This window comes from Leptodactylus fuscus, chromosome 5 (genome assembly GCF_031893055.1).
Source record: "Leptodactylus fuscus isolate aLepFus1 chromosome 5, aLepFus1.hap2, whole genome shotgun sequence".
Classification (NCBI taxonomy): Eukaryota; Metazoa; Chordata; class Amphibia; order Anura; family Leptodactylidae; genus Leptodactylus; species Leptodactylus fuscus.
This window is the reverse complement of record NC_134269.1, coordinates 7,820,320-7,846,416: the sequence shown is the minus strand read 5'-3', so window position 1 is coordinate 7,846,416 and position 26,097 is coordinate 7,820,320. Positions and strand designations below refer to the sequence as shown.

At 41.2% G+C, this 26,097-nt stretch overlaps 3 protein-coding genes across 3 annotated transcripts; 2 read left to right on the top strand and 1 right to left on the bottom strand.

Annotated features, from left to right (window-relative positions):
- Positions 1-428: 428 nt before the first annotated feature.
- Positions 429-1,358, top strand: LOC142204377 (olfactory receptor 11L1-like). The gene has a single exon (XM_075275689.1). The coding sequence runs from the start codon at positions 429-431 to the stop codon at positions 1,356-1,358; it is 930 nt and encodes a 309-aa protein (XP_075131790.1).
- A 6,905-nt stretch (positions 1,359-8,263) lies between these two features.
- LOC142204376 (olfactory receptor 6J1-like) lies at positions 8,264-10,041 on the top strand. Its single transcript, XM_075275688.1, has 3 exons — positions 8,264-8,284; positions 8,438-8,456; positions 9,269-10,041. The coding sequence occupies exons 1-3, from the start codon at positions 8,264-8,266 to the stop codon at positions 10,039-10,041; spliced, it is 813 nt and encodes a 270-aa protein (XP_075131789.1).
- Positions 10,042-13,966: 3,925 nt separating this feature from the next.
- On the bottom strand, positions 13,967-17,594 carry LOC142204375 (olfactory receptor 11L1-like). The gene is made up of 2 exons (XM_075275687.1): positions 17,571-17,594; positions 13,967-14,896 (listed from the first exon to the last, which is right to left on the bottom strand). The coding sequence occupies exons 1-2, from the start codon at positions 17,592-17,594 to the stop codon at positions 13,967-13,969; spliced, it is 954 nt and encodes a 317-aa protein (XP_075131788.1).
- Positions 17,595-26,097: the final 8,503 nt, after the last annotated feature.

The following is a 26,097-nucleotide window of genomic DNA, read 5'->3' as shown; positions in this document are numbered from 1 at the left end:
ATGGAATGCATTGGCAAATGGTGTGCAGTGAAAGCACACCGACCCCATAGACTATGATGGGTCCATGTTCTTTCTGCAAGAGCTCCGCACGGAACATGCGGACAGGAAAGTAATTCACGATCTACTTCCCTGTCTGCATGACTTACATGGAGACCGTGCGGAAAACACATGGACCCCATTATAGTCTATGGGGTCTGTGTGCTTTCACTGCACACCGCTTGCCAATGCTTTCTGTAGTCCGTTCGGGATGATCCCCATGTGGACGCCATGAACAGATTACCGACCCAGATGTGAACGAGGCCTAAGACACAAAAACAAAATAACTGCGCTTTTCCTAAAAAAAAAAATCATATTTTGGTTTTCCAGCTATAGCTTCACAAACCGGTGGACATCTAAGTGAACCTTCACCTCAACCTTCTGTTTGAACAATGGCTGTAAATCAGACAAGGGTCACAGAATTCTTTCTACTTGGTTTCCAGATTCGTGAACCCTTTCAGCTCTTACTCTTCCTCTTATTCCTGCTGACATACGCGATAACTCTAACCGGTGATTTCCTCATAGTGATTCTAGTGACAAAAAGTCACCAGCTCCAGAATCCAATGTTCTACTTTCTCAAACACCTCTCCATTTCGGAACTATTGTTTACTTCTAATATTACTCCAAACATGTTGCATGTGATATTGAGACGTGGCGGCTCTATGTCCTTCGTGGGTTGTATGCTTCAGTTCTACCTTTACATAGCTTCGGGCAGTTTGGAGTCCTTTCTTCTTACTATAATGTCATATGACCGGTATCTGGCCATCTGTAACCCCTTACGCTATGCTGATATGATGAACCTCCAGTTGTGTCGGACGCTCGTCTTAGTCTCCTGGTTCCTGAGCTTCTCACTCGTGGTCATAACTGTTACTCTTCTATGTCAGCTCAACTTCTGTGGCCCAAACATCATTGACCATTTCTTCTGTGACTTTGCCCCTCTTGTGGACCTCTCCTGTTCCGACACTTCTGTTATCAGGATAGAAGTTGTCATCCTCTCCGTCCCTGTAGTTGCCTCCACATTTTCTTTTATTCTCTGGTCATATATTTGTATTTCCATCACCATCCTCAAGATTCGATCCACCACAGGAAGACGGAAGGTCTTCTCCACCTGCAGCTCTCATTTGGCTTCGGTGTGCTCGTATTATGGTCCTCTCATTGTGATCTACATGGTACCATATAGAAGGGATTCCCTTAATGTGAACAAGTTCTTATCGATACTGTACACTGTGTTTACTCCATTCTTTAACCCCTTAATATACAGTTTACGGAATGAAGAGCTTCAGCGTGTTCTCTGGAGGCTCCTGAACCTTCCACGTACATGAGCAAACGCTTGTTGTATCATTTCTTATTGTTTGGACTCTCCTTCCATGTCAACTATTTGGGTAAAAAAAAAAATTGTTTCTCTATGGTCGTTTTTTTTTTTTTCTTTTTCAAAAACATCATCACTCTTATCCTCGTCCTGTGTTCGCTATTCAAAGAAATAAGGTTACAGTGATACGCTAAGGCCAAGGAGAAGAACAAGACTGCTTCATTAATCTTACCTCGCTTCTATTCTGATAGGTATTTAATTAATGAAAAGTCCAATAAAACCAACATTAAAAATTTCACTCTGATAAATTTCCCTAAAATAATTCATTCTCTATTTTTGAGGGAATCAGGTTTTACAAGCACACTGAATAAATGTGTAAGGCCTCGTTCACATCTGCATTGGTATTCTGTCCGAGAGAGTCCGCATGAGGACCCCCCTGAACGCAATGCAAGCGGTGTGCCAGTGAAAGCACATGGACCCCATAGACTATAATGGGGTCCATGTGCTTGCCGACAGATCTCTGCAGGAATCATGCGGACAGGAAAGTACTTCACAATCCACTTTCCTGTCCACATGATTCATGCGGGCAGCGCAGCCAGCTCACGGACCCCATTATAGTCTATGGGGTCCGTGTGCTTTTATTACACACCGCTTGCAATTGCGATTGGTATTCCATTTGGGGGTACCTATGCGGACTCCCCCAGATGGAGTACCAATGCAGATGTGAACGAGGGGTCAGGCTAAAGCCTCACATAATGGAACGCAGCAAAAACAAGTGCATTGTGTTTTTCCAACAGCTCTGAAAGCGTAAAGAATAGAGATGAGCAAACAGTGAAATATTCGATATTCGTTTCGAGTAGCCCCTCAATATTTGACTACTCAAATCAAATATCGAACCCTATTATAGTCTATGGGGGGAAAATGCTCGTTTCAGGGGTAGGCAACATTGGATCAAATTATACTTACCAAGTCCACGAGTGAGGGTCGGGCTGGATCCTCCGAGAAGTCTTCTCCATGCAGCGTCCCGGCGGCGTCTTCCGGCTCTGAATTCACTCTGCCAGGCATTGGGCCTGGGCAGAGCCGACTGCGCATGCCCGCACTACAAGAAAATGTAGTGCGGGCATGCGCAGTCGGCTCTGCCCAGGCACGATGCCTAGCAGAGTGAATGAAGAGCCGGAAGATGCCGCGGGGACGCTGCACGGAGAAGACTTCTAAAGGTAGGAGAAGAACCAGCGTTGATTGGCCGACTGTATAGCATTCGGCCAATCAATGTTGGTTCTGCATCAAACTTTTCCATTCAAATAGCGAGTGGTACTCGATCGAGTACGAGTATTTCGAATACCTACTCAATCGAATACTAATCGCTCATCTCTAGTAAAGAAACCACTGCAACGGTTCTGGAAATCACAGCGTGTCCGTTGCAGATATTTTTCCTGCTATGTGTAGATGGGATTCGTTCATAATATAAAGTGTACATGCACCATTATGTTCTTCATACTTTTTAGTCACGTACGCCCCATTTTGTCTTTCTGATGGCGAGACCTCACAGATCACTAATACTAGATAACTTTACTCATGTCATTGTTTTACCTGTGCTAATAAAGTTTTTCATGACATCAGATGTATTTTCAGATTCTGTATAGTTGGTCAATCTCTTTCTGTCTCTTGTATATGTACAGTGCTATTTATCACTACTATTAGTTGCAGTGGACCTTCGTCTAAGTTCATTTCTAATAGTTTTTAATTTTGGAACGTTATTTTTTATCCAATAAATACGCTATCAATTCCTGTCTTGCTGGTGTGTAGAATTTCCTATTAAAGAGGACCTTTCACCTCCTGGGGCACATGTGGTTTTATATACCGCTAGGAAGCCGACAGTGCGCTGAATTCAGCACATGGGTAGCTTTCTAATGGTGTATTACATCACATGTGCCCCAGGAGGTGAAAGGCCGACTATAATATGTTCCTTTTTGTCCCCCATTTGCAATGCCATGATGTGCAGTATACCACCATCAAAGGACTATCATTAGTTAGCATCATCCTCCTTATTTTATTTATATAGCACCAACACTGTCCTAAGTTGGGCACAAAATCTCAATAACCGGTCAAGCTAAGGCCCCATGCTGCAAAAACGGGCGTTTTAAGACACGGGAATACCTAATGTGTTTCACTGTCATTTTGTACTTTTAGATGTTTTCCAAAGAAAGGGGATGATTCTTATTGATCATTTCTCTATTATACTTTAATTATTATACCCCTTAGAACCCTTTTTTTTCTTTTTTTAACCCTTGGGTGTCTGATCACTAAGGTAATTCATTACAGTGTGTGTAATAGAAGTTAATGTCAGACAAGCCTGGGAGCCTTCAATAATCTCCCAGCTGTCATGGCTATGGGTTGCCAGCCCCAGATCTCATTTTAGGCACCAAAGATCCACCCCAAAATGGTCAACTTTGACCAAGACACTGGGGGCCCTAATGCCCCAAATCAGTGTAGGCACTGATCACATGTATTAGCATTATGAATAATACAGCAAAGAGCTCAAGGCTGTGGTGGTCACCTTATTTAAATACCCGACATCCAACGTAATAGCACGGTGGATCTCAGGAAGGGGATAAGCACTATATTCCAGTTGCTGCTTAAGTGATTACCATTGCAGCTACTTCTGTTTATGGACTTTTTATAGATAGGTTCCTAGGAGCCCTAAGAGTATTCCACACTATGTTTTATAGATAGGTTCCTAAGAGCCCTAAGAGTATTCTACACTATGTTTTATAGATAGGCTCCTAGGAGTCCTAAGAGTATTCCACACTATGTTTTATAGATAGGTTCCTAGGAGCCCTAAGAGTATTCTACACTATGTTTTATAGATAGGTTCCTAGGAGCCCTAAGAGTATTCCACACTATGTTTTATAGATAGGTTCCTAAGAGCCCTAAGAGTATTCTACACTATGTTTTATAGATAGGTTCCTAGGAGCCCTAAGAGTATTCCACACTATGTTTTATAGATAGGTTCCTAGGAGCCCTAAGAGTATTCTACACTATGTTTTATAGATAGGTCCCTAGGCTTTCTAAGAGTATTCTACACTATGTATTATAGATAGGTTCCTTGGAGGCCTAAGAGTATTCTACACTATGTGTTATAGATAGGATCCTAGGAGCCCTAAGAGTATTCTACACTATGTTTTATAGATAGGTTCCTAGGAGCCCTAAGAGTATTCTACACTATGTTTTATAGATAGGTCCCTAGGCTTTCTAAGAGTATTCTACACTATGTTTTATAGATAGGTTCCTAGGAGTCCTAAGAGTATTCTACACTATGTTTTATAGATAGGTTCCTAGGAGCCCTAAGAGTATTCTAAACTATGTTTTATAGATAGGTTCCTAGGAGCCCTAAGAGTATTCTACACTATGTTTTATAGATAGGTTCCTAGGAGCCCTAAGAGTATTCTACACTATGTTTTATAGATAGGTTCCTAGGAGCCCTAAGAGTATTCTACACTATGTTTTATAGATAGGTCCCTAGGCTTTCTAAGAGTATTCTACACTATGTTTTATAGATAGGTTCCTAGGAGCCCTAAGAGTATTCTACACTATGTTTTATAGATAGGTCCCTAGGCTTTCTAAGAGTATTCTACACTATGTATTATAGATAGGTTCCTAGGAGGCCTAAGAGTATTCTACACTATGTGTTATAGATAGGATCCTAGGAGCCCTAAGAGTATTCTACACTATGTTTTATAGATAGGTCCCTAGGCTTTCTAAGAGTATTCTACACTATGTATTATAGATAGGTTCCTAGGAGGCCTAAGAGTATTCTACACTATGTGTTATAGATAGGATCCTAGGAGCCCTAAGAGTATTCCACACTATGTTTTATAGATAGGTTCCTAGGAGCCCTAAGAGTATTCTACACTATGTTTTATAGATAGGTTCCTAGGAGCCCTAAGAGTATTCCACACTATGTTTTATAGATAGGTTCCTAAGAGCCCTAAGAGTATTCTACACTATGTTTTATAGATAGGTTCCTAGGAGCCCTAAGAGTATTCCACACTATGTTTTATAGATAGGTTCCTAGGAGCCCTAAGAGTATTCTACACTATGTTTTATAGATAGGTCCCTAGGCTTTCTAAGAGTATTCTACACTATGTATTATAGATAGGTTCCTTGGAGGCCTAAGAGTATTCTACACTATGTTTTATAGATAGGTCCCTAGGCTTTCTAAGAGTATTCTACACTATGTTTTATAGATAGGTTCCTAGGAGTCCTAAGAGTATTCTACACTATGTTTTATAGATTGGTTCCTAGGAGCCCTAAGAGTGTTCTACACTATGCATTATAGATAGGTTCCTAGGAGCCCTAAGAGTGTTCTACACTATGTTTTATAGATAGGTTCCTAGGAGCTCTAAGAGTATTCTACACTATGTATTATAGATAGGTTCCTAGGAGCCCTAAGAGTATTCTACACTGTGCGCTGAACTCTGCTACATCTGAGATTGGACGACAATGGAGACTGATCTTAGACTCCGCTGCTTGGCCATAAAATGCTGCAGAGTCTGCACTTCAGCGTAGATCCTGGGAGTGAGAGGAGGCGCCTGGGTCTAGCCTGAAGAAGCTGAGTTTTGGTGAGATCAAACTAGGACTTGTTGTGCTTTGTTTGATCGTGTGTCCAGAAGTAAGCCACTTGTACAGTTAGCCTTTTTCTCTATTAGTTAGAGCTTGGACGAGCAGGAGTTTTGTTTTCCTTTTTGCCTGAAGTTAAGGCTGTATTTTTTTTCTAAATAAACCTGTTTGCACCACATATTCTGCCCCTGTCTTGACTTTTTTGGTCAACTTTTTGTTGCATTCATGTCTATGTCCAGACCCAGAATCCAGACTGCAGACTGCACCGCTAAGGGAACAGGGGAAGGAGACTTTCCCTGACGCTATGCTGGCTAGCTAGGCCCTGCCTGCGGGTGGTGGTCAGATGTTCCCAAGCTAGCCTTGGCCCCACAACTCCTGGCTCTCTAACACGAAGACCTAGCTGACAGATAGGCGAGAGCTACAAGAGAGTTAGGGACTGGGGATACTAAGGTGGTCACCCCTGCAGATACCAAGGTGCAGCTGCAGACAAAACAAACAGGATGGGATGTGCTGGACAACAGACACGCAGCACAACACAATACGCAACAAGAGAATGAGGAGAGGAATAGTGGAGAGGTGAGGAAAGGGTTACAGAGGACTGGAGCAAAACAAACTGGAACCCAAACCTCACAAATAACCAGATAGTGCCAGGCAACCAGAACTGAAGGACAGGGTAGAGTGGAAGTGTGGAGGGACAAACCAGACTCACACACAAGGCAACACTCACACCACTTCCAAGTCAGCTATAGTTCCAAAAACACTCCTCCTCCCTGAGCCACGAATTCCAGTTGGTAACAACGAAAACTGGCAACTAGTGAAGCCAGCCCTCCGCCGTATACAGGCCCCAGAATCGTCCCATAGGATAATGACAACGACCAACACCTGAGGTTCCATCCAAAGAACCTCAAGTAAATTCAGAAGTCCAATACTCATTGCCCAAACAGATGGCCTAATGGCAAGAAAACCACCAGAAGATCCCAGACCACTGGATCCAAACCCCAAGCAAACCCCACCAGAAAAACACAATTTTTATACAAGTCTTCAGGTCGTGTCACTTTCTTCATTCTGATAAAAATGGTTAGAAAGAAATATTAGTCAATAATTTCAACAAATCTTATTTTTCATTTCAGCTCTATACATCATACTCATATCTCTAATTGTTTTTCTCTCCTGAATACATTGTTGTTCTCCTTTGGCCTCTAATTACAATTACCAAGACACTTGGATACAAACAACAGGCCTATAAATAGGGGGGATGGAGCACCTGCTTTACTGTAACATCTACCTCATTGTAACACATAAGGTAAGCGTCATAGGACAGGTAGGACATTTTATAAAACCAAATAGAAATGTTCCCCACTGTTGGTCTAGTGAATCTCATCCTATGGCTTCCAGGAGAGGACAGACTGGAACTTGTTTCCATATTCCATTACTATTGGTTATAAGATTATTATTATTATTATTATTATTATTATTATTATTATTATTATTATTATTATTATTATTATTATTATTATTATTATTATTATTTATTCATTTATATAGCACCATTAATTCCATGGTGCTTTAATGTCATTATTCATTCTGATCTTCCATTGTTGGTAATTCTGGTGGTGGATTCGGGGCCCCTTATAGGAAAGAAGAAGTAGGAGAGTTTGGGTATTCCCCTTATCATTACTTACCTTGTCTCTTGGCTGAACATGTGACAAGATGTGTGAGATGAGCAGCTTTTCAAAGCAACATCATTTTTCAATGCTCATAATATGTATATGTTATATGTGTTTCTCTGTGACCAATGTGAATAGAAGGCTGTCAAGGGTTTTATTTAAGTATTGTTCTAAATTTTCACTCCTTCGCCAAATTTGGATGGGTACATCTGTGGCTGCATTCAGGATCAGCATCAAATAATATCGAACCATATATCTAACATGAAGCAATTCAACAAAACCATGTCTAAGCCTGATAATGGGGAAGATGTATAGGTGCCCCACCTCATATGTCCAGATATGTGTATGATAAGCAGCTTTTTTTAAGCACTTGGTTTTGTGATAAGTTATCACAAAATAATTCAGATCAGAGGGTCCAAAAAGTTTGAATACAGAGCTCGGCTAACTCCAGTGCTCCCATTGAAATGAATGGAGCAATAGGTGCTATGCCAGATCACCACTCTACTCAGGAGCTAAAAACAAAACGAGACACTGAGTGCTCTGAGTGCAGTATTGGGATAACACCTAAAGAACAATGAAATAACCAGTTGGCCTCTCACCTGATAGGGCTGGAGTAGTCACAACCCCCATGATGGCTTTGTGTAGAGTCAAGGTGAGAGTGGCAGCGGATCTGATGGTAACCGGAAGAAGAATGCGTAGAGAACAAGAACCAAAAGTCTGTAGTAGGGAGGAAACCCATCGGGCCAGATATGACCTGCGAGCTTGAGTCTCCTCCCTACTATGGACTTTTGGTTATTGTTCTCAGGTTGGTGAGGTTCTGAGTGGTGAGACCCCCACCAATCTGCAAGTCATCCACTATCCTATGAAAAACAATAATTCAACCCCAGTCCATACTGCAAAATCTGTTTCTGTCCTATATGTAAATCATATGGCCTTAAGTGATGTTGTCTTTGTGATATCACATGTATAGATCACCACTTGGTACATTATCCGTGGCCTTCCAGCTATGCTGAGGAGCCTTAAAGAGTGTAAACTAAATCATGGCAACTTGGTTCTCAGTTTTTGGACTATTAAAATACCCAAGTAAACGTAAAACCTTGAAATGTTGAATGTTTTTGGCCAGACATTGTCCTACCACATTACATTGGCTTACTGGATACAATGTTTCCATTAGGAAATGTATGAGATCAAGCAATTTTAGAGTGGGGGAAAAACATGTCGGTCTTGTTCCAGACCAGTGCCACTCCTGTCCATGGTTAGGTATGGTATTATAGCTCATTGATGGAACATCACATGAACGATACTCAACAGGGACCATCAAGCAGAGTTGACCACATTTTGGGATAAGAGTAAGACATGAATGCTTACTGTATTACTATAAAGTCCTATTTTGATATTCTTTTCCAGCCATGCCTGCATAAATCGGAAGACAACTAAGTAAACCTTCACACCAACCTCCTTTTTTTCTTTTCTTGGTTAAAACGATGGATGGAAATCAGACAAGGGTGACAGATTTTTTTCTACTTGGTTTCCAAATCTGTGAACCCTTTAAGATATTACTCTTCCTTTTATTCCTGTTGACATATGTGATAACTCTAACCGGTAACTTCCTTATAGTTGTTCTGGTAACAAAAAGTCACCCAGAATCCAATGTTCTACTTTCTCAAGCACCTCTCCATTTCGGAAATCTTGTTTACCTCTAATATCATTCCCAACATGTTGTATGTACTACTGAAACGTGGCGGCTCCATGTCATTCGTTGGTTGTGTCATTCAATTCTATTTTTACGTGGCTTCGGGCAGCTTAGAATCTCTACTCCTTACTATAATGTCATACGATCGATACTTGGCCATCTGTAACCCCTTACGCTACGCTGATATCATGAACTTCCAGTTTTGCCAGAGACTTGTTTTAGCCTCCTGGTTCCTGAGCTTCACTTTCGTTGTAATAACTGTTACTCTTCTATGTCAGTTGAGGTTCTGTGGCTCAAACATCATTGACCATTACTTCTGTGACTTCGCCCCTCTTCTGGAGTTCTCTTGCTCTGACACTTCTATTATCAAGGTGGAGGTTGTTATTTACTCAGTTCCTTCAGTTGTTTTTACATTTTCTTTTATTCTCTGGTCATATATTTGTATCTCCATCACCATCCTCAAGATTCGATCCACCAAGAGAAGACAGAAAGTCTTCTCCACCTGCAGCTCTCATTTGGCTTTGGTGTGCTCGTGTTATGGTCCTCTCATTGTGATCTACATGGTACCATATAGAAAGGAATCCATCAATGTGAACAAGTTCTTATCGATACTGTACACTGTGTTTACTCCATTTTTAAATCCCTTAATATACAGTTTACGGAATGAAGAGCTTCAGCGTGTTCTCTGGAGGCTTCTGAGCCCTGCACGTAAATGAGAAAGCAATACTTGTATCACTTGATAAAGTGTGGGCTATCATTCCTTGTCAACTAGGGTTGAGCAATCAGGATCGGAAAAGATCGCATCCCGATCGGCGATTGAGTAAATTTCACGATCACGATCAGGTTTCCGATCCCGCCTAAAAAAGATCGGAAATGGAATTATGATCCCGATTGCTCAACCCTAGTTACCTGCACAGAACCACTGCCGCTCCCCGGAGCTCTAGACCATTGTTCTCTGTCCTCTCCTCTATCATTCAGACGCCAGTAGAGCGCTGTGCGAGCCCCTGCCTCCCTGGGCTAGTGGTACTGATGCTGAGAGTAGGCACAACAAGACCTGCCTACTCCCAGCATCAGTAACACTAGCCTAGGGAGGCGCGGGGCGTGCACAGCGCTCTGCCAGCATCTGAATGAGAGAGGAGAGGACAGAGAACAACAACCTGGAGCTCCGGGATGCGGCAGCGATTCTGTGCAGGTAACTGTACAGCAGGGGAGACTAAGTAGCTGGCAGATTTTTTAATCACTACACAGCATGGAGTCCAAAAATGGAAGCCTTCAATTTTTGGACTCCACGCTGTGTAGTGAATAGTATCGTTTTTAAAATCCGATTTTCGATCATTAAAAAATCCCATTGACTTGCATTAGGGTCGGAATTGGGATTGGGATCGAGCTCAGATGGAAAATGATCAGAAATAGGATTTTAAAAACGATCCTGAAATCTCAAGATCGGCTCAACCCTAGTGTCAACTATTTATAGAAAGAAATTAAAGCGGTTTCCACAGCTAATGTTAGTTTTTGTGTTGTTTTTGTGTTGTTCTTATCCTTGATTTGTGTCTGAGATCCAAGGCAATAAGGCTCCAATAATAGAGAAAGGACAAGGACAAGCATGGTGCCCTTACTACAGCTTGTGGTTACAATAACAGGATGGGTGCGGAAATGTCCCTCACGTGGACATGGAGCTCCTAATATCATAACTATTAAGAGTCCCGCTCTCACCATGATGTTCAGTGGACACACAGAACAAGTTTACTCAGAGTATAATAATGATTTCTATCTGGTGAATCTCCAAAATGTGTGTTTGGTCAAATCGTAAATAGTTTTGAAAATTTGCAATGATCTTGACCGATTAGTGTCTGGTTTGCTCATCTCTACTTGTAAAGTTACATACCCTGTGTAAAGCTCAGTCCCATTCAAGTGATCTGTAATACCATGCACAGACGCTTTACTATATACAGGGCAGTGCCTCATTTAGTGTGAAGAGGACGATGTGGTCTCATCAAAAGCTGATCGGTGTCCGACAATCAATTTTCAATGAATGACCTATGCTAATAAGAGGCAATCAATCAACAAACCCAAAAAACGCCTTTAAATTGATTTACTGACATTGTTACATTTGTTTCTGCTTCTACCGTGTTACAAGACAACAGTCTACTCTTCTTCCTGAACTCAAGGTTTCTTTAGCATGACTGACATAAGCTTGTATATAAGTCTCCCTTACCATTACATATAATAACACGAGTCACATTGTATCTAGCTATAATAATCATGTACGGCTATGCATGGACTACTGAATATTTGTGAGATCTGACTGTTGTTTCAACAATTCTAGTCCAAACTGGAAGGGATTTTATTATACTCGGGGGTTTCTTTGGACCTGGGAGGGGTACAGAAAGTCATAAAGACTTATCCTCACCTCACCTGGGCTTCTACATGGTATCCAATGGTCCTGAGTGAAAAGTTCATGAATTTGATGTAGTCACAGACCTTAGTGATTCTCCAAGGTCCATGACATAACCCACAATCCTGGAAAAGGAGCAAAGAAGAGACCCTCCGGATGCCGTGAGTGAATCTCAGTGAGATTCATCGAAAGCCAATTTTTTTAGTAAGTTTTTAACAAAACTGGCTCCATACAATCCAATTCACTCTTCTGTAGTAAAGACATACTGAGGCTGTGCTGGGGGTTTGTCTTCACCAGGATTTTACATTGAGGCAGATTTACTGATACTACCAAAGGTTACTATTACTACTCACTGAGCGCTGTATACACAGTGATTGAGAAGGCAGGAAAGGTAATAAACCTTCCCTGCCTTCTCTCTGGGAGCTCTGCCTGAAGTTACAGCCGGCTCCCCGTTTCAGCAGTTGCACGATCTTGTGTTCTTCTTGGACGTACCGGTACATCCTTGCAGAACAAGGCAATCACCTCCCCATTGGGTGTGTGGAAGTGGTTAAAGAAGGCCGGTCAGTAAGGATATAACAGAAGTTTATTTCAAATAGTATAATGACAACTCAATTATGGTAAAATGATATTAGTACATAGGTGATATAATACAATGATTACAATAAATAGTGAGACATTGTGTACAATTTTGTACACCATGAGTTTACTATCATGGAAACAACCAGCGATGGTAGAGAACCCTTGGGAAACAACATCGGGAAGAGCAACCTCTACACAGGGGTACGGGGCTTCTGACTTCTGCCCCCTCGTCTTCTTATACCCAGTGTACAATATGGCTGACTCAACCTACTGTTACATAAAATTGAAATGCTGCGGTGTTTGTGCTCCTCATCCTGTACCATGGAGTGGTCAGTTCCAAAACCGCAGATAAAGTGACGAAACAACCTCCAAAAAAGATAATAGGCTCCAGCTATAATAAACTGTGTGATGCCGGTTGCATAATACAATCATCACCCACTGCTAATAGCTTCAATCAGTGCTGACACATATCATGGCAAAATGTGCCCAGGTGCCATGGACGCCCCCATTTCACAAAACACAACATTACAAATACTGTGTACATTTGGCATCATCGGGATCGTACTGACCCACAGAATACAGGTAACATGGCATATATACCACATAGTGAATGCCGTAAAATTAATCTCATAAGAAATTGGCACAGATGCGTTTTTTTTCCAATTCCACCTGATTCACATTTTTTTTTCCAGCTTCCCACTTCATTGCCATTACAAAATACAATTTGTTCTACAAACAATAAGCCACAATTTAAAAAAAAAAACAAAACAAGAACTTATGGCTTGGAATGTAGGAAGAAAAAAACGGATATGTAAAAACAAAAACTGGCTCGGTGCTTAAGGCCTCTTTCAATCTGTGTCGATAATCGGTTTGTGAGAGTCCACATGGGGACCCCCCCCCCCCCCGAACGGACTAATGAACACATTTGAAAGCGGTGTGCAGGGAAAGCACACAGGCCCTATAGACTAGAATGGAGTCCATGTACTTGCCGGGAGATCTCTGCAGGGAACATGCGGACAGGAAAGTACTTAATCTAATTTCCTGTCCGCATGACTCATGCAGAGATCTCGCAGCAAGCACATGGACCCCATTATAGTCTATGGGGTCCGTGTGCTTTCACTGCACACCACTTGCCAATGCATTTGTTAGTCCGTTTGGGGGGTTCCCGAATGGACTACCAAATGCAGATGTGAACCAAGGGTAAGGAGTTCACCTATCTTTGTGATTAGGTTACTCAGCTTTCTCATCAGGATGGTGGCGTAGAACATTGAGCAGTGGGTCTTCCTGGTGAAAACCTATTGGGTCACTGATATTTTAAGCCATGTCAGAGGGTGTTTGTCCCATTACAGAGTATTATTCAGAAGATGGTGCAGAGACTGGGAATGTTGGGATCATTGATCTCATCTCATGGTGGAGACCATCTGACAATGCCATAGGACAGAATTGAAGATGTGCCACATCATCTAGAACATTTGCGTAAGAAACATCTGAAGAGCCAAGTTCAGGAGATTTTTTTCAACATGTCTAAGAGCTTCAAACAGGGTAAGATTGCACATATATGTTGTCATCCTTCAGGATCTCAACTTGTTCAAAGCTTCATATACCGAGGAGCACATTGCACCTTGTTTCATTCACAGGATAGTTGGGGTCTCATTCAAGTGAATACATTACCAGATGACGCACTTAATAATTGCAACTTGTATGACTTTCTTAATGTGTTTGTTCCTCAGACTGTATATAAGGGGGTTGATCAAAGGAGTAAACACAGTATATAGCAGGGAGAGGAATTTGTTCATACTAAGATTTCTCCCTTTTGTTGGAAAAACATAAATACTGAATAGAGTCCAGAAGAATATGGAGACCACAATGAGGTGGGAGCTACAGGTGGAGAAGGCTTTCTGTCTACCAGTACTGGATGGGATCCTTAAGACTGCCCGGACTATATAAGTATAAGACACTACAATGATGGTGAACGGGATTACTACAATAGGAATGCTGAGTAAATAACCATTTAACAGAACAATGAAAGTATCAGAACAAGAAAGTGCTAGTAAGTGAGGAAGATCACAGAAGAAGTGGTCAATGATATTTAGGCCACAAAAACGTAACCTTCCTATTTTAATGACAGGGCTCAATGGAAAAGCAAATCCAAGAAACCAAGAGAAGAAAGTCAATCTGACACAAACACCATCGGTCATAATAGAGGTGTAACGGAGAGGACTACAGATGGCCACATATCTGTCATAGGACATCACCGTGAGAAGGAAACACTCAAATATTTCTGAGACTGCAAAACCATATATCTGAGTGATACAACCAATAAACATGATGGTCTCCCCATTATTGAGAAGGATGTAGAGCATGTTGGGGACGATAATTGTGGTTACCAAGATGTCACTGATGGACAATTGTGAGATGAAGAAGTACATTGGGGTGTGGAGAATCTTGCTGGTGGACACCAGGGTGATGATCAGGAGGTTTCCATATATTGTCCCACAGTAAACCACAAGAAGGAGACAGAAGAGAGAAAGTCTTAGACAAAGGTCTACTTGGAATCCTAAGAGGGAAAATTCAGTGACGAAAGTCAGATTCCTTTCCTGCAAGAATGTAGCTGTGTAGTATTAAAAGTGGGAACATTTCAGAGCTAGAACGGTCCAAATTAATACAATATTCTATATACATTATATAATTCTAATATACACTATGTGATCAAAAGTATCCAGTCACCCCCAAAACCATACGTTTTTCGTATTAGGTGCATTGTGCTACCCCCTACTGCAGGTACTCCATATCAGCGACCTCAGTAGACATTAGACATCATTAGAGAGCAGAATGGGGCACTCTGCGGTGATTGGGTGCCGCACATCACGCAGGTCAATGCCAAATGACACCGTGCTTGGTGTAAGGAGCATAGACATTGGATGATTGAACAGTGGAAAACCGTTGTGTGGAGTGACGAATCACGTTACACAATGTGGCGATCCGATGGCAGGGTGTGGGTATGGCGAATGCCCGGTGAACGTCATCTGCCAGTCTGTGTAGTGCCAACAGTAAAATTCGGAGGCGGTGGTGTTATGGTGTGGTGGTGTTCTTCATGGAGGGGGCTTGCACCCCTTGTTGTTTTGCGTGGCACTATCACAGCACAGGCCTACATTGATGTATTAAACACCTTCTTGCTTCGCACTGTTGAAGAGCAATTCGGGGATGGCGATTGCATCTTACAACACGATGGAGCACCTGTTCATACTGCACGGCCTGTGGCGGAGTGGTTACACCACAATAACATCTCTGTAATGGACTGGCCTGCACACAGTCCTGACCTGAATCCTATAGAACACCTTTGGGATGTTTTGGAACGCCAACTTGGTGCCAGGCCTCACCGACCTACATCGCTACCTCTCCTCAGTGCAGCACTCCGTGAAGAATGGGCTGCCATTCCCCAAGAAACCTTCTAGCACCTGATTGAACGTCTGCCTGCGAGAGTAGAAGCTGTCATCAAGGCGAAGGGTGGGCCAACGCCATATTGTATCCAGCATTACCCATGGAGGGCGCCACCAACTTGTAAGTCATTTTCAGCCGGGTGTCCAGATACTTTTGATCACATAGTGTATATCATGTACTATAATCATATTGTGAGTCAGGATCGTGATTCCTACTCTATTCACAGGGTTGTCCTGTCCATAAGTTTTACTGTTAGTTCACTTTTTTCATCTGGAATTACTAATAGATAAATGGATTACTTTATTTAGAATTTTAAGGTTATGCAATTATTACATCAACTTATCAAATTGGTCAAATATTCTAGTTTACTAAAAAATAAAAAATAGCACCGAGCCATGCATAGCGTAATACTGTCGTAATATGGGGAGCACTGTGCATTGAATCTAGATCTTCTTTGTCCATACGTGTGATTGGTTCAGTGATCTGGATCTGCTTTTCTTATTCCAATTTGTCTTGAAACCAATTTAACACACTATCGCAATATTGTAACAAAAGCCTTAGACGTCTATAATCCCCCTCCCGAATGGGTGGTCCCACATAGGATAGTGATATCCCTTTGTGATAATTTATCACAAGATCACGTTGGATTGAGTAAAGCAACTTGTGATCCACATATCTGGATATGTCCAATGGATGGGAGGCCAAATCTCTATGTAACAACATCTAGATACAAACAGTCTTTTAATAATTTCCAATGGAAATCTGTCATGTTTGCTAAGATCTAGTAGAGGAAAATGGGGTCGACCAAATTACATGAATATTTTGCACTTTTTAAATTCTATATTTGCACTTTTTAAATTCTATATTTGGAATAAAAAAAAAAAAAAAAAAAAAACTAAATTGAATTAAATTAAAAAACTTTAAAAAGGAGAAAATCAATGTTATACTTCATTCCTATGTCATAACTAACAGATTGTTAATATGTATACAGTTTACAATTATATAAACATTAAAAAAAAATTCATGTTGCAAAATACAGAATCAGAAATTGCAAATTTTGAGACATTCTATTTAGTTTCCAAGTTATGCAAGACACAATAAAATTATATTTAAAAAAATACAAAAAAAAAAAGGTGTCGCAGAGTGAGAACATTGGGAAGGATCCGTGGGAAATATTTAGATCCAATTCTAATATAAAGCACAAACTCATCATCCACTAAACATAAAAATACCTGAATGTTACAAATAGGCAAAACCAATAGAAATATGGAAAAAAATACCACTATAGATCCCACAGATATTCTAAAAATTGCATTTATACAATCACGCGCCCTTTTTGCATTTGGTTTGGCCACAATGGACCTACATCGCTATATACATGGACAGCAACAACAAAAAATGGACATTTACTGACTGTTTTTTCATGAACAAAAATATACACGGACATGTGAATAATGCCGAAATCATAACATGTACCTATTTGTTCTCTACATTATTGAATTTCATTTTATTCTTTATATGCCCACAGCATATAAAACAATTGAATTATATAAATAAAAAATATAAAAATTGCAAGAAAAAAAATCACGTAGATGGTTTTGGCTCTACATTGTGTTATTATCACTAGTAATATTGTATCAGCCTAATAGACAAGAAAATCAGATATCAGTTGTATATTAAAAGTGAGTTAGCAAAATTTTCCTTTGGAAAGTAAAATTGTGAATTAAACAACAAAAACATTTAGCTATTTTTGGAATGAAAAGATATCAGATATGTTGTGAGAAAACTTCACTTTCTATTGTGAGACAGAAATTTCCCAGCAATACTCACATTGAATATTTCTTTGTTCTTCATATTCAACTATTTTTTTTTCTTTCTTTTCCATAGAATTTTCCCAGTTTTCTAGAATAGCACAGTCTGGTTGTGTGGTCGTCAGACACGAGATTATGAGCCGTGATGATATTTATAGACAAGGACACAGTGACATCGAGCACAAATCTAGGGAGCAATTGTGTCTCCTGTGTTCCAATTAGCTGACATTGTTAACTTACAACTAAGAAATTAAATCAATTTAAAACTTACAACTAAGAAATTATATCAATTTATAACTTACAACTAAGAAATGATATCAATTTATAACTTACAACTAAGAAATTAAATCAATTTATAACTTACAACTAAAAAATTTAATCAATTTAAAACTTACAACTAAGAAATTAATAAATTAATAACTTACAACTAAGAAATTATATCAATGTATAACTTACAACTAAAAAATAACAATGTATAACTAACAAATAAGAAATTATAACAATATAGAACTTCTAACTAAGGAATTATATCAATTTATAACTTACAACTAAGAAATTAAATCAATTTATAACTTACAACTAAGAAATTAAATCAATTTATAAATTACAACTAAGAAATTATATCAATTTAAAACTTACAACTAAGAAATTATATCAATTTATAACTTACAACTAAAAAATAACAATGTATAACTAACAAATAAGAAATTATAACAATATAGAACTTCTAACTAAGGAATTATATCACTTTATAATTTACAACTAAGAAATTAAATCAATTTAAAACTTACAACTAAGAAATTAAATCAATTTATAAATTACAACTAAGAAATTATATCAATTTATAACTTACAACTAAAAAATAACAATGTATAACTAACAAATAAGCAATTATAACATTATAGAACTTCTAACTAAGGAATTATAACAATCTATAAGTTGCAACTGAGAAATACCAATTTAGTATGTAAAACAGAATTTAGAATTTTGAACAATTTATAGCTTAGCCATAACAATTTGTAACTTTTAATTAATAAATTGTAACAACTTCTAAGTTGTAATTTATACCTCAAAAACTAGAGCAATCTATAACTTAGAAATTATAAAATTATAGTTTAAAACTTCTTATAATATCCGACTCATTTATGTCCTTTGCATTATATCTACATACAGAACAGTTTCATACCAAAAATGCAGAAATAACACTAAGACCATGAGCTGCTTTAGGATTTGTGCACTGTGCAGGGAATCAATGATTAGGGACGATCCTAGTTGTCAAATTTCCATGGATCTGAAGTGAATAATCAAATCACATGATGTCAGATCACATATAACTTGACTTGAAAATGGTGTAGTAAAACAATGTACAGAATAGGGAGAACCCTTGCTGACTGATATGGAGTCTGACTACTGGTACCTCCAATGATCACAAGACTGGAGGAGTTTCTTGCTCTGGATAAAATGGTGGTGATGGTCTGCAGTGCATGTCCATACTGTATCTGGCCCCTGTGGATAAAGGCTCTTTTGTGACACGAATACCCCTTTAACTCAAATAATGTCAATGTTTTTTTGTAATAGTCATGGCAGGGGGAGCAGATGTGCTATATGCCATTGCACATATAGAAGGGAGGAAAGTTGGTGACACCAAGCATGGGGGAAGTTCAGAATTTTTTATATCATTGCTGCTGCTGCCTGAGCACCGTAGTGGCAATACACAGAGTGTCCACTGTGGGCAAGGGAGAAGAACAGTACAGTATTGTTGTCTGCTGCTATAACCTTACCACAGGAACTAAGATATGCAGAGCACCCTCTTCCAGAAGCTGTGCTCGGTGACAAAGCAGCTTTCCAGCACAAAGAGCAGTTCTGTCATGTAGATAAAACAGCTGCTTGCAGGGGGCATTCTGTGTGTCTGGATTCCAATGCAAAATCCACAGCAGCTAGTGTACTGTTGTTTTACTTGTTTTTTTCTGCTAAAATATAGGGAAATCATCAGCTGTTCTGCTGTGTAGCAGGCCTGTCAAAGTGATGCTACATGCTGGGGTCAGACTGGGCTGCTGCTGCTCTGTCTACTGGGAAAGATATCACTAAATGTAAGCCAGCATAGGGTTAAATGCTTTGTCTTAGTTTATGGAGGGGGGATTGGCCGAGGTGTACAGCCATGTCCTGTCCATCTACAGGACAGGAGTCATACTGGTAACAGGAGTATGTAGTGAAAGCCTTACAGCCTCCTAAGGCTGCTGCAACCTCCACACTCTGCCACTGGATCACTGTAAGGCCTCCTAAAACTGGTGCCACATCAACACTATCACAATAGGTCACTGTATGGCCTCCTCACGCTGCAGTCACCTCCACACTCTGCTACATGGTCACTGTATGGCTTCCTAAGATTACTGCCACCTCCACAGTCTGCCACTGGGAGACTGTATGGCCTCCTCACGCTGCTGCCATCTGCTCACTGTACCACTGGGTGACTGTATGGCCTCCTCATGCTGCTGCCGTCTGCTCACTGTACCACTGGGTCACTGTATGTCCTCCTTACACTGCTGTCATCTGCTCACTCTGCCATTGGGCCACTGTATGGTCTCCTAAGGCTGCTGCAACCTGCACATTCTGCCACTGGGTTACTGTATGGCCTCTGTACGCTGATGCCTATTCCTCACACTGCCATTGGGTTACTGTATAGTCTTTTAAGGCTTCTGAATTCTCAACATTCTGCCACTGGGTCACTATTTGGCCTTCCCATTGCTGCAACCTCCACACTCTGTCACTGGGTTACTGTATGGCCTACTAAGGCTGCTGAAATCTCCACACTGCAACTGGGTCACTGTATGTCCTTTTAACACTGTTGCTTCCTGCTTGCTCTGCCACTGGGTCACTGTATTGCCTTCTCACGAATATCCTGCCTGCTCACTCTTCTGTTTCACTGTATGGCCTCCTAAACTGTCTGCAACCTCCACACTCTTCCAATAGGTTACTTTATGGCCTCCTGATGCTGCTGCCCTCTCCCCACTCTTCCATTGGGTCACTATATGGCCTCCAAAGGCCTCTGCAACCTCCCCACTCTTGTACTGGGTCATTGTATGGTCTCCTCACACAGCTGCTGCCAACTAACTCTTCCACTGAGTAACTGTATGGCTTCCTAAGGCTGCTACAACCTACATACTCTTCCACTAGGATACTATATGGACGCTGTATGCTCCTGCTCCCTCCTCACTCTGCCACTGGGTCACTTTATGAGCTTTTAATGTTGCTGCATCCTTAATGCTCTTTCCCTGGCTAACTGTAAGGCCTTCTCATTGCTGTTGCAACCTCCTAAATCTGCCATTGGGCCACTGTATGGCCTCTTAAGGCTGGTGCTGCCTCCCCCCTCTGCCACTGGGTCACTATATGGCCTACAAAGGCTGATGCCACCTCTCCACTTGGCCACTGGGTCACTGTATGTCCTCCCAAGGCAGCTACAAGCTCCACACCCTGCCATTGGGTACTTTTTTGGCCTCCTAAGGCTGCTGCCACCTTCACACTCTGCCACTGGGTTACTGTATGACCTCTACATGCTGCTGTCGCTTGCTCAATCTACGACTGGGTCACTGTATGGCCTTCTCACGCTGCGCCAATCTCTATACTCTGCCACTGGGTCATTTTATGGCCCCCTAAGGTTGTTACTACCTCTACACTCTGTCACTGGCTCATTATATGGCCTCCTAAAGCTGATGCAACCTCCATACTCCACAATGGGTCACTGTATGACCTTTTTGCGCTGCTGCCGCGTCACATTGTCACTTTATGGTCTTTTATAACTGCTGCCGCCTCCACACTGCCACTGAGTCACAATATGGCCTCCTCAGGCTGCTGCCATCTGCTCATTCTGCCACTGGGTCATTGTATGGTCTGCTAAGGCTGCTGAAAACTCCACACTCTGCCACTGGGTTACTGCATGGTATTCTCATTGCTGCTGCTGCCTCCTCACTCTGCCACTGGATCGCTGTATGGCCTCCTAAAATTGCCACCTCCATACTTTGTCACTGGGTCACTGTAAGGACTTTTCACGCTTCTGCCACCTGCTTGCTCTGCCACTGAGTCACTTTATGGCCTTTTATGGCTGCTGCAACCACTGGGTCTCTGTATGGCGTTCTCAAAAATCTCATACCTTCTCACTCTTCCACTGGTTTACTGTATGGCCTCCTAAAACTTCAGAAACCTCCACACTCTTCCACTGGATTACTTTATGGCCTACTTATGCTGCTGCTGTCTATCCACTCTTCCATTGTCTCACTGTATGGCCTCCTAAGGATGTTGCAATTTTCACACTCTTCTACTGAGTCACTGTATGGTTTACTCCACACAGCTCCTGTCTCCTAACTTGTCCAGTGGGTCAATATATGGTCTCCTAAGGCTGCTGTAACCTCCATAGTTTGCCACTAGGTTACTGAATGGGTTACTGTATGGCCTCTCTGCGCTGCTGCCACCTCCCCACTCTGCCACTGGGTCAATGAATGGCGACATAAGGCTGCTGCAACCTCCACACTCTGCCACTTGGTCACTTTATGTCCTTCCTATTGCTTCTGCCACCAAGTCACTGTATTTTCTCCTAAGACTGCACTCTATCAAAATATTAACTCTTTATGTTGCTGAAACTTCCACACTCTGCCACTGGATCACTGAATGACCTTCCATTGCTGTTTCACCTCCTCACTCTACCACTGGGTCACTGTATGGCCTTCCAAGGCTGCTGTCCCTCCACACTCTTCCACTCGGTCACTGTAGGGCCTCCTAAAATTGCTGCCACCTCCACTCTCTTCCAATAGGTCACTGTATGGCCTTCTCACCTGCCAACCTCCACACTCTTCCACTGGGGCACTGTATGGCCTTCTTATTGCTGCTGCCAACTGCTCACTCTGCCACTGGGTTACTGTATGGTCTTCAAAATCTGCTGCAACCTCCACACTCTGCCACTGGGTCTCCTTATGGCCTCCTCATGCTTCTGATGTCTTCTCACTCTTCCACGGGGTCACTGTATGGCCTTCTAACACTGCTGCAACCTCTGCACTCCGCCACTGGGTTACTGTATGGCTTCCCTGTGCTGCTGAAAACTTCCCATTCTTCCACTGGCCTCCTCATGCTGCTGTTGTCTCCCCACTCTTCCATTGGGTCACTGTATGACTTCCTAAGACTGCTTCAACTTCCACTCACTGGGTTGCTGAATGGCCTCTCTGCGCTGCTGCCGCCTTCTCAATCTGCCACTGGGTCACTGTATGGCCTCGTAAGGCTGCTGCAACCTCAATACTCTTCTGCTGGGTCACTGTATGGCTTTTTCATGCTGCTGCCACCTGCACACTTTGGAACTGCGTCACTGTATGGCCTTTTATGGCTGCTGCAACCTCCACACTCTGCCACATTTCTGCTGCTTTCACAATGTATGGCCTTCTCATGCTGCTTCTAATTGCCCACTCTGTCATTGGGTTACTGTATGATCTCCTAAGGCTGCTGCAACCTCCATACTCTTCCACTGGGTCTCTTTAGGCCCTCCTCATGCTTCTGCCGCTTGCTCACTCTTCCACTGGGTCACTGTATGGCCTTCTAAGGCTGCTGCCACTTATGCACTCTGCCACTGGGTTACTGTATGGTCACCTCGAGCTGCTGTCACCTCCCCACTCTGCTACTAGGTCACTGTATGGCTTCATAAGGCTGTTGCATCCTTCCTGATCTTCTATTGGGTAACTCTATGGTCTGCTAAGGCTGTTGCAACCTCAACACTCAGCCACTGGATCACTGTATGGCCTTCTCATGCTGCTGCCACCTCCCCACTTTTTCATTGGGTCACTGTATGGCCTCCTAAGGCTGCTACAACCTCCAGACTCTTCCACTGGGTCACTGTATGGCCTTCTTATTGTTGCTGCCAACTGCTCACTCTGCCACTGGGTTACTGTATAGTTGTCAGGATCTAAGTTGTTTTATAAAACGGTCATATATTTTCTGGCGGTGTTTGTCTGGGGATTTGAGCTGGTATCCTGTGACTCTCTGGTCATTCTCTTTGCCAAATTTTTCAAAACTTTGCTCAACTCCAATCTTAATTTAAAAGAAAACACCCCCCATCCCCACCGATTTGTCCAACTTATAAAGAGCAGGTAGGATTATACGGAATATATTTCTTTGGCAGGCCATATGTATTGTTATGGGCAAGGGAAATACTTCATAGTTACTAAAGTATCAGTGAAGATGAAGATGAAGACAGGGCTGACAGAGCAGAAAGGCCTGCAGTAACGTAAGTGTTACAACATTAGAGGAGGAGGAACACATAGAGGTACGGCTCAAAGTCATATCATCACTGTCATATGTAATATCCGACTGTGACTGAGATGAGCAAGCTAAGGTTGGGTCCCTCCTTGTACTCCCCCCCCCCCCCCATTACTAATCCACAACCTTCTTTTTTCTCTCTTCCTTGTTGAGTCTTGTTTTCTATACAGATCTTGTGTTCTATTATCAGTTACTGTGTTGTTTTATCTGCCCTGCTATGCCTGGTGTATTACATCTGTAACCAATGTTGGATGCCTATAGCATTACCATTGTCTTAAACAAAGAATATTATAAAATAAATGTGGATGTTGTACAAAAAAAAACAAACAAAAAAAACCACTTAATTTTATTCTGTCTTCATTAATTGTAACACAGGAGGCCGCATATCTCTCAGGACGTCTCCTACCTGGCACCTTGCCCTCAGTATTCCTATAAATATCAATGTTCTCCATAACGTAGTGTCTGACGACCGCAGAACATGTCTATGATGTTGCAAATTTGGAACGTTTCTAAGGTAGTAACATTTTTCTAAGATTTCTCTTGATTTGTCTGTAATGTCTTGACAAAGTTATTGTTTAATTCACAATTTCACCTTCCAAAAAAATCTCTACAACTGACTGCTGGTTGTTCTTGTTTATTAGCTCAGGTGGAGGTCACACATTGTGTAACAGCTGCTTCTTTTTCATAGTTTTTTTTTTTTTTTTTTGGGGGGGGAGGTTTGAGCCAAAGCCAAGAGTGTTTTCAACAGAAGTAGGAAATATAAAGGGAAAGCTTCTACTTCTCTCTTGTGTTAAATTCATGCCTGGCTTTGGCTCAAAAAACTCCCAGAAAAATCGTCAAACAAACAAAATCTTTTCCACATTGTTTTATAGGTTGTCTCAAAAAAATGCAAATTAAAAAAAAAAAAAAAAATATATATATATATATATATATATATATATATATATATATATATATTTTTTAAAATGGTCTCAAGGTTCTGATCCATTTCTGATATAGATACTTTTTGTATAACACCCTGTGTATATGTCTATATAGCGTATAGGTTATACATTGTACTGATTGATTTGCTATACTGTGTGCTACATGAATTATTGACACTTTGTAACTATTTCATTCTTTATTTTTTGGTGTCATTATAAATCATTCGGATCTTATTATTTTAGGATACAAACCATTACTTAACACGTGGCGCGTTAATGGATCTGATCGTGTTGCGGACGGGACCTTCACCTTAAATATTGTTTTTAACATTTAGTGTTTGTGATTCATTAATAAAAATTTATTTCCTATGAATTGTTTACGTGTAATATCTTGATACGTTCGGGCGAGATCCATATAAGAAAAGTAAAGAAAAAAAAAATATTTTTATGATTGAGGAATTAGTTACTTGTCTATTTCTCACCATTTTCATGTCTTTATGTTGTGCCAGGGTGTAGAATATATTTTTATGATAACTATAGAAAATAAAGATGTGCATGTATAGTGGTTTGCAAAAGTGTTCACACCCCTTGAACTTTTTCACATTTTGTCACCTTACATCCAAAAACAAATGTATTTTATTGCAAATTTAATTGATATCCAACACAGAGTAGCAGATAATTGTGAAGTGGAAGGAAAATGATCCAAGGTTATCAACATTGTAATCAAATAAAAATGTGAAAGTGTCCCATTGCAGCCTCCAACAGGTCTTCTTCCAGGATTATCCTGTATTTAGCTCCATCCATCTTCCCATCACCTCTGACCAGCTTCCCCCCAGCATAATGCTGCCCCGCCATGTGTAACAGTGGGGATGATGGTGGGTTCACGGGGATGAGCAGGGTCACTTCTCCGCCACATATAGCGCTTTACATTTAGGTCAAAAAGTTCAACTTTGGTCTCATCTGACCAGAGCACCTTCTTCCACATGTTTGCTGTGTCCCCTGTATGGATAGTGGCAAACTGCAGATGCCGCTTCTTATGTCTTTCTTACAACAATGCCTATCTGCCTCCCACTCTTCCATATAGATTGTCAGATTTGTGGGGCACGCAGTGACTTCTAGTTCTCCTATGGACAGATTCTCCCTGTATGGCTGAGTTCATGTGAAGTATTTTCATCAGGGATCTGCCTCAAAATCAATCAGCCTTCAAAAAAAGCCTCCCAATAGAGCTCTACTGGGATGGTTTTTTTTTTAGGTGGATCTCTGACAAAATTCCAGACCAAAAAACTCTGTATGAACTCTGAGGTTATCTGCAGTTCCTTTAGACTGACC